Source organism: Citrus clementina, unplaced genomic scaffold, assembly GCF_000493195.1.
Source record: "Citrus clementina cultivar Clemenules unplaced genomic scaffold, Citrus_clementina_v1.0 scaffold_1, whole genome shotgun sequence".
Lineage (NCBI taxonomy): Eukaryota > Viridiplantae > Streptophyta > Magnoliopsida > Sapindales > Rutaceae > Citrus > Citrus x clementina.
The window spans coordinates 4,200,600-4,209,993 of NW_006263303.1; the positions used below are offsets into that span (position 1 = coordinate 4,200,600).

General features: G+C 40.3%; 1 protein-coding gene across 2 annotated transcripts; it reads left to right on the forward strand.

Annotated features, from left to right (window-relative positions):
* Window positions 1-5,588: 5,588 nt before the first annotated feature.
* Window positions 5,589-9,114, forward strand: LOC18054872 (beta-1,4-mannosyl-glycoprotein 4-beta-N-acetylglucosaminyltransferase). 2 transcript variants are annotated; one of them, XM_006450810.2, is made up of 2 exons: window positions 5,589-5,805; window positions 7,521-9,114. In XM_006450810.2, the coding sequence occupies exon 2, from the start codon at window positions 7,573-7,575 to the stop codon at window positions 8,689-8,691; it is 1,119 nt and encodes a 372-aa protein (XP_006450873.2). In that variant the 5' UTR covers window positions 5,589-5,805; window positions 7,521-7,572; the 3' UTR covers window positions 8,692-9,114. The 2 variants fall into 2 exon arrangements, with proteins under 2 accessions (XP_006450873.2, XP_024033864.1); XM_024178096.1 differs by lacking the exon at window positions 5,589-5,805 and adding an exon at window positions 6,471-6,486.
* The last annotated feature ends 280 nt before the right edge of the window (window positions 9,115-9,394 follow it).

Consider the following 9,394-nt stretch of genomic DNA (forward strand, 5'->3'; position numbering starts at 1 on the left):
TAACCGCAAGAGCACTTGAGACTTCTGGTAATTGGACAAACTGTAGCTGTCGGTATTGACCGAGAGAATCAAACCAATCTCTTAGAGCACCCGTAAAACGAGTAGCATATTCTCTAAGGACTGATTCAGTCGTAGCTCCGGGCCTGAGCATTTGGAGGTCAATCCAGGCAGACATTTCATTGAGTCGGTCACGCCATTTATGGGATGGAAGATCATCAAATGTGAACCATGGACCATTGGATGGTTTTTGACTGGGGGAACTAGGCTGGGTTTGAGCTGGAGGAGGTTGGTTTGTCGCCGAAGATTCAGGTATGTCTTCGTCAACTTCGGAGGGAATATCAACATAGGGTTCGGTATGAGAGGGTTGTCCGGGAGAAGACTGATCAGGTTGGGTCATCAAGATTCGGGTGATATCAGCATAGGACTTTTCAGAGTCACTTGAGGATGGTGAGGAGGCTGTGTCAGATTCAGTATGACTATCAGAAACAGCTAGATTGGAATCAGAAGTTTGGTCATCGGAAGTAGAGGAATGGTTTACTGTATGGGCACTAAATTGATGCATGGGCTGTTTATCTTTGGGTTGAGGGTGTAGTGGCGGTGGAGCTGGCGGAGATATCTGTGTAGGAGGAGCTAAAGGTTGACCAGGGATGGATAGAGAAGAAGGGTGTAGTGAGACAGGTCGAGGTTGCGAGCGGGGTTGTGGGCTAGGTTTTGGCTTAGGTTTGGGCAGTGGATTATCACGAAAAAGAGTATGGGTCATGCCAAAGAGTTTAGATGGATCATATGGTTTGATGGGGGAAAGCATAGAGGCAAAAGGATGATAAGTTGGACCAACGGAAGGAATAGGAGGTGAAGAGGTAAAAAGGGAAGGCCTTTCAATCTGAGCAAGCTCAGTTTTTAGGCGACGGATTTCTCGTTCTTTTTGATCAAATTCTGGACCATAGTAGCGTTGGGCAAGCATAGCGCGTAGTTCAGAATCAAGTTGGGTAATCCTGGACTGGAGATTTTGGTGGATTTGGTGCATTTGGGTGGTGATGGAATCAACCTTTGTCTCAATTTGTTCAGTTCGTAAACTGATTTTGTCAACTGTGGAATGGATGTTGGACAAAGTATCATTCTGTGCCCTGGCATTTTGGGTTTGCCAGTTGAGAACAGACTCAAAGGGTTTAGGGGGTTCGAGATGGCCAGTGGAGGTAATTGGAGAAGGGATAAAATGTTTAGACACAACATTTCGTTGGGAGTCGGTGTGGGGGTCTAAGGATGGAAAAGAGGAAGAGTAGTCTGAAGAGGTAGAGGAAAACATCATACAAGCCAAAGGTGGGGTTTGAAGGGGGATTGGGGATGGAGTCTCAGTTTTGCAATGTTTGGCAATCCATCTGAGTTCTTTTTTGTAAAAGGGTAATGGAGCCGGTGGAGGTGGAGGATCTGATGGTGGTTTGGGATCATAGTGGTGACAGGAGGCCGGAGGTTTTTTCTTTTTGGGTTTTCTTTTGGTGGTATAATCATCATCGTCTTCCCAATCATCCCAGCAGGGGCAAGTTGGGTCACACATGCCTGAGCCTGGGACATCCCATAGGAAATGTCCATTTTGCTTTGCAGGATAAACAGGATAGCCGTCGGAATTAAATCCGGATATGGGCAGGTCTTCCTGGGCTGTGGGAACAGCCGTAAGCATTGAGGAATAAGTAAAGGAAAGCCGAGGAGGTTCTTGTGGAGCACTGGGAGGTGGTTTGAAAGTCAGTCTGACAGTTCCATCCTGTCGTCTTTCAAACATGCTTTCAGATGTCTGAATTGGAGCTGTATTATTATGGAACTGCTCATAGTTGGAGATCCATTCAAGAGGCATAAGCTTAAGAAGCTCATGACGGGGGATTTGTCTTGGGATCTGGATGATGGTAGGGATCTGGTCAGATTCAGCTAACACCATGAGGGTGTCAGAGTGGTGTTCTGGAGTGGGTAGATCTAAGGCATGATTCTGAAGCCTATAGACTAGTTGGTGGTGTAAGGTGGCTATTTTGGCAGAGGAAATTTGTTCAGCACCTTGAATTTGGATTTGAACTTTGAGGGTTGTGGGCAAGTTGGGATCTTGAAGGGAAAGGTTAAAGTTTGGATAAAAGGTGAGCAAGACACTTCCTGCATGGAGGGTGGTGAGGACAGTGCCTATAACAGCATCTTGGTACTGTTTAAACCGGGTATCAAGCATAGCAAGGCGAGCTGTAACCGGTAATCCTTTTCGACCATGAAGGGTAAGGATTAATCTGATGCCGCCAAGATGAAGATGGGTATAACCTTCACGTTTCCAGTGGGAGAGGAGCTCGGAGGGTATTTCCAGAGTGACATATTGCTCAGCAGAGGTTGCTTGGAGAGCACACTGATCCAGGCGAGAAGACTGGATATATTCTTTAGGATGGGGGCGTCTGGTTGAGATGAGGGTGCGGATACTGCGGGCAATAGAACTAGGACGTTTGTAAAGCTGATAGGGACTGAGGAGAGGATAAGAGGACTCACTAATTTGGGCAGATTCAGGGATATAGGAATATTCGACAAGGTTTTCGATTTTATTGGTTGTATGAGAAGTACAAGATTTAGGTAAAGAGAGTGTAGAAGAAAGAGTAACCGGAGTTGGAGATGAAGAGGAAGCCATGAAGGAGAAAATCTCTCTGCGTGGTGAAGATTAGAAAACAAAACAGAATAAAGAACAAATCATACCATTTTGGATGAGAAAAGCAGATTTTGAAAACATAGATTTCAAGGGCGAGTATGGCTCTGATACCAGTTATGGTGAAGTACGTGGCGTTGTTATACCAGAACTACAACAGTTAAGACTGTTCTTAGGACCAGTAGTCCGCAAGCTCGGGTTTCCAGCCGATATACTTTCGCAAAACTTTTAAAACATTTTTCTCGGGTTATACAACCCAAAACAGACTTTCCTTTAGTCTAAAACAGGGTACCAAACCAGATAAGAAATGATCAAAAGTTTTCTGATGCACAGGATCCTTAGAAAAGGCAAGTGCAGAGCATACTTCCTTAGGTTTTCAAAATGAACAGATTTAATTCTTTATTCTTTTTTTCGTTTCTAAAACTTCATTTGCAGAGAGAGAAGAGGGGTTTAGGGAGTCATGGAGAAAACACACGAGTTTATTTCTTTTCAACTTCTTCTATCTTACAAGAGAAGAGAGAACTCCTTATATAGGAGAAAACTCAGGAAGATAGGATAAGATTCCTATCTTTTACAAAAGTAAAAGTAAATATACATCATGACACACATTTAATTATTACAAAAGGACAAAAGATGCTTTAATAATGAAAGCATAACTTTTGACAAAAGCAAAAGCAAAAGCTTAAAGGAAAAGCAAGCTGTAATGATTACATAAGACAAAACATAAAGTAAAGCATAAGAAGACAAACTACTTTTATGGAGAGGAGAGATTCATGTAGTCATCTTCAGAGGAGCTTTCTGTCGCATCGGGGTCCATGTCACCAGAGTGCTTTTGGAAAAAAGATTTGGAGAGCGTGAGCTTGGGATGTTTGCAGGAGGGACCACGGCATGGGGGATGAGGGCAATTGTATTCCCACGGAGTACCCTTTGGAGTATATGTTGGGGAAGTTTGGGTGGCTTTGTCGGCTTGAGAGGGTCAAACTGGGGTATTGGAAGGTCGGTGTGATGGTCTTGGAGCAGAAGGGTCAGGTTCATCCAGTGTAGGTTGGGGGAATTGGTGAAGGTGTTGGCTGAGAGGAAGGAAGTCTTCCCAAGGGTCCTGGGAGTCTTGGTAGAGGAAGTCAGTGTAGTCTGGACGTTCTTCCTTAATGACAATTCCTGTGGACTTAGGTTTAGAGGTGGCTGAAGGAGTCGGGATCATAAGGATTTCATGTTGGGGTCCTAAGGAGGTGTGTGAGATATTTTTCAGTGGGGAAGGTGTGTGGTTTAGTTGACAAAGATAATTATGCAGAACATCTTGAAGATCATTGTCAATGATAGCTATATGTGGTGCAGTGAACCATTCATATGCTTGATCTTGAGTCCAGAAGAGGTTGGTGGCTGGATGTTGGAAGTAGGGCCTGTGAATGATGAAAACTGTTGTCCATAATTTTGCTTCAGAGGTAGGCATACGATCAAGGTTGTGAATTTCTGAGAGCTGTTGAAGCTTCTTTCTCCACCATGGTATTGGGGAGAACCATTCAAGGAGCGTCCAGGTAAGGGAGGTAGCATTGTCGGGATGAAGGAGATGTTCCAGTGTGGGAGTAACTGGGAGGATCAACTTGGTTGCATAAAGGACTGTTAGGCACCAGATGTACCATAACACGTCTTCAGTGGTGTCTCTGGATGGATCAAGGGTTAAACCTGTAGAAAACATATTCTCTGGGTGGAAAGAGGGGAAAGGGAAAGGGTCTGTGACAAGATAGGCTTTCATGAAGAACCGAAAAAGAGCTTTTCTTGCAAATTCTTGGATATCAAAAACAGAAGAGAAGGTTTTGTTGAAGGGAAAAGTTTTTTTGGTGAGAGCTTCTGAGGGAAGGGATGTAGCCATGGAGATTATCGGAAAGTGATATGTGGTGGAGAACAGGGTGAGAGGTTTTTCTGGTTTTGAAAGTCTGGATAGCATATCAGGGATGAGGTTCTGGGACCCCTTTATATGCTTAACCGAAAAATCAATGAGTAACATGTGATATTGAAACTCAAGTTGAGAGGCTCAAACATTTATATCCCTGACATTATTCTAAAACACATTAAATCCCTAACCATGAGCTCAGACTCTGTTCTGCTCAACTTCTTAACTAATTCTTGGAAAATACTAAGCATATCTGGACTTGCCATTCCTCTAAATCCCTCTGCAAAATTAATGAGCCTCCCTATATTTTTTGGCAAAAAGATAATCCAATTTAAAACTAAAAAACATTCTGTGAAAGTATTTTCTTCCTCCGAAAATCAGGTGTGAAGATTTTATATCCACTGTCTAATCACCTTGTTGTTTTTGTTATGCAAAAATAAATTAATACTGGATAAATTAAACTTTTGATTAAATAATATATTTTACCAACGTGTTAAATTATAATTTAAATAAATAACATTCATTTAATTAATATTTTTTTCAAATACGATTAATTTATCTAGTTCTGTATTTATAATAATGGTCGGTCACTTAATAAAAAAGTTTTAAAATTATTTCAGAATTGATAAAGTTATATATATAAATATAAGTTTCTAATTGCGGTCATTTTTTGGAAAGGTTGGATTTTATATTAATAAATTCTTTTTTTTAAAAATAAAAATCGTCGATAAGCCAGGCGCGGGCAAAGCCACAAGCGGCGGTTCGGAAATGGGCAAATCCGTAATTGTATGAAAACTGTCCGATTCATTGTCCAAGAGAATCTTGCGACTGAGTGACACGTCATTGTTAAACTTAAAAACAGCCCGCCAGCATAACGTTCGCCTGCTGGAAATCCCCTGCAAGCCAACCCCGGAAATCACCCGCCACGTTGCTAGCAAATGTCCTTATTCGCGTCCATTATTACACGTGTCCTCCTGCGACCGCTTAATGTAAAATAAAACGTCTACTTGAGCGTACAAAATTGTATCTATTCAAGAACCCAAACTCCTTTTAGCATGGTTCACTCCTGGGATACTAGTGACTGAGAGTGAACAATATTATTTTTTTGTTTAATTTTCCAAAGAAAAAAAAAAATTAAACAATCAGTTTCACTCTATCAGTTCAGCAACTGAAAATGGTGCAGGGATTGAGTCGTAAATTCGCATAAGCTGGCGGGAATGCTTTCAGTCTCTGAACTACACTACAAAGTGCAGAGGCATGTTTGTTTTCTAAATATTATTTTTTTATACTTCACATTGCATTTTTCACAAATCGGGTTAATATCATCGAAATCTTGTCTATTACGTTGCTCTTTCGACATTATTGTTCAGCGATTAGTTTTAGGGTTTTTTTTTTTTTTTGTTTTGTTTTGTTTTGTTTTAAATTTCTCTGTCTTTGGTAAAGTTATTGATGGCATTTTTGAATCGATTAAAGCTTTTATTATAAGCACAGCTGTGTGATTACATTGCGCATTTGCACAACCTTTGTTTGATGTGAATGAAGAAGGTTTCTTTTTCCCCTTTTTTTGGCTTTTTAATTTTATCTGGTTGATTATATGTAGCTTTGTTTTGTTAAGGAAGCTATAGATCCAATGAGGAATCGGTTATTTTAGATCCAGGTTTCTTATTCTTTCCATGTGTTCTTATTACCGTGCAATTTCACTTTGTTGTTGTCTTATGATTTATTTAATTGCAACTCATTTTCTCCAGTTGGTATCGACGGGGTATAATTCAATCCCAGAAGCTACTCAAATCTATTTGGGCTAGTTGAATTCAAATCTGACCCGTACTTATAACTTGTTTGTGTTATAACTTGACCAAGTAAAATGTGTTCTATACTTACTTGAACTGTCAAAATAACTCTGATGACAACACTGTGGCTGTCTTCTTGGAATTCTGTGAGTAGATTCTATTTGCTGGCTCTTCTGGATCATGATTTAGCCTCTCTAAATCATAATAAAGGTTATACTTACTTAGCTTGTTTATCAGATGGAGATTAGGCTGCATGGAAGTAAATATGTCTTGCATTGAAATCTATATTGATGTTATGTCTTGAATCATTGGAACATTTGTGAGCATTTTTTTTGGTTTGCTGTTTGTTGCATATTCATCCTTGTACGAGCTTAACACTTTATTCCTGTTTTCTTGTCTCATACAGTTTTGGTTCAATTGACATTCTGTCATTCACGGCAAATTTGAAACACCTAGTATATATATTCCGCAATGGATTCATTGCAGTACCATACTATCCTAGTATGAAATAGATGAGAATTAGTTTTTATATCATATTCGAAACTTAAATGTGCAGCGTGGAACAATCGTAATGGAAATTGGGATGTTGTTTTCATCTGTAAACTTGCAATTGCAGTAGTCACCAGGAACTGATTTGTCAGCCACAAATTGATTTGTATTGGCAGTGAAAACTTTATGCTTGTGAATGTGCTGATTGTTTGGGTGCATAACTTTGCTCTATGCCTGTGGCAAAAATGATGCCATCATGAACATTCAGCAAAAATGTCTCTAGGGGCTTGATGCTAAGAATTTGGTTATATATATTGAGTCTTGACACTTTGCCCATGGTCACATTGAAACCATGAGTTTTGTACTTCTCTAAGGATATAAAATTTTAGTTCTGCTAGGTATACTTGGACTTGTATTATTCAATTCTTCCAATCCAAATTGTATGTTTTATCATGAATAGTCAAAACCATTCATGATAAATCAATTTATTACAGTTGAAGTCAGGTTCTACATGAATTTTTTTCTTTTCTCTTTCTGTTCTGTTCTTCGGAGTTCTTAATCGAGGACTATAAATTCTCTGTATCTCCTACTTAACAGTCACACTTTTTGTTAAATTTGTTGGATGACAATTCCTTCAAAACTGAACTTACCACTTGTGGTATTTTTTAATGAAAGTATGAATGTTTCGCAGGTGATGAGACAATCTGAACGGTGTTTTTTCTAGTGATTGAATTTGAACAAACATGGTTGTAGCTGCCCCTCTCCTACACCAAAGCATGGGCAAACGGCCTCTTCGCCTCACCTCAAGAGGGTCTGTGCCGAAGTTGCTATTTATTGTGCTCCTTATGATTGGGCCCATTTGCATGATTTCACTCTTTACCTATCGTGAGAAAATATCCTACTTTTTCCGCCCACTTTGGGACAAGCCGCCTCCGCCTTTCCAATACCTGCCTCACTATTATGCAGAGAATGTTTCAATTGAACATCTTTGCAAACTCCATGGTTGGTCCATACGTTCACAACCACGGCGTTTATTTGATGGCATCATCTTCAACAATGAGGTAGACCTTCTGGAGATCAGGTGGCGGGAGCTGAATCCATATGTTACAAAATTTGTAATCCTTGAGTCTAACACCACTTTCACAGGCATTCCAAAACCTCTCTTCTTCTCCTTAAACCGAGCTCGATATGCCTTTGCAGAGGGGAAGATTGTCCATGGTGTATATTCTGGTCGATCTTCTTCAGTTGGTTTAGATAAAGACCCATTTGTTCGTGAATCAGAGCAGCGCAAGGCTATAAATGGATTGCTTTGTTATGCTGGGATATCAAACGATGATCTACTCATTATGTCAGATGCTGATGAGATCCCAAGCCGACACACCATGAGACTACTGCAATGGTGTGATGGGGTGCCCCCTATTCTACATCTTGAGTTGAAGAACTACATGTACTCATTTGAATTCCCTGTGGATTACAGCAGCTGGCGGGCGAGTGTTCACATTTACGGCCCTGGGACCCTGTATCGGCATTCACGCCAAACGAACTTCATTCTTTCTGATGCAGGATGGCACTGTAGCTTCTGTTTTCGTCACCTTCACGAAATTGTATTTAAGATGACTGCTTATAGCCATGCAGATAGAGTGAAACGCTTGGAGTTTTTAAATCCTTCTAGAATACAGAAACTCATTTGTAGGGGAGATGATCTTTTTGATATGCTCCCGGAAGAGTACACCTTCAAAGAGTTGATTAAGAAGATGGGTTCAATACCGCGATCGGCTTCAGCAGTCCACCTCCCTGCCTATTTGATTGAGAATGCTGATAGATTCAAGTTTCTCCTTCCTGGCGGCTGTTTACGAGAATGATGGTAGTTTGGCAAAACCTCTATAGAGAGTGAAAAGCATGGAGGTGTTGTTGCAGAACTGTATGTATCCTTCATCTTTGTTCGGCAATTTTCTTACATGTACCCTTCACACCATTAAGGTGTTACTGGTTTGTTATCTAAAACAGTCAACAATGGAGTTTTCAGTTCAACGAGGAAACAGCAACTTGTACATCCAATCCGAGTATAGCTGCTCTATATGATCTCGTTTCAGGCGAAATATAAATGTTCAAATAAAAAAACAAAAGTGGTTTTTGATACAGTGAACCGGCCGGTTTCTTTGTTGTGAACCTCAATGATCCTATTAGTCCAAACTTTATTATGGGAATCACTTTTCTGAGCTACTGTTGTAGAATATCACTATTCGAAATGCTTTTACAAATACAGACAGCAAGAACAAGGTGCTTTTGCGCCCCACTCTGCCTTTAATGTGAAAAGTTGAGATGGATTTTTCATTGCAAGTATTGCAAAAAGCTATTAATGATGTATTGTGCAATGTGGAGGGCTTGCATAGTTGTGCGGTGCATGGGTGCTTTTGCTTTGCTTTTGAGAGCAATTCCTGGAAGCACTTTTGTAGTTTTAATTGCGTAGCAAATACTAAAAAGAGGGGATATTTAGATTTTATTCGATCAGACTTCGTCAGACGTTGTCAAAAAGTAAGCACTTTTAATTCATGCACGAAATTA

Bases quoted from the DNA above. Each gene is read 5' to 3' on its own strand.
- LOC18054872 (XM_006450810.2), top strand. From the start codon at position 7,573: ATGGTTGTAGCTGCCCCTCTCCTACACCAAAGCATGGGCAAACGGCCT.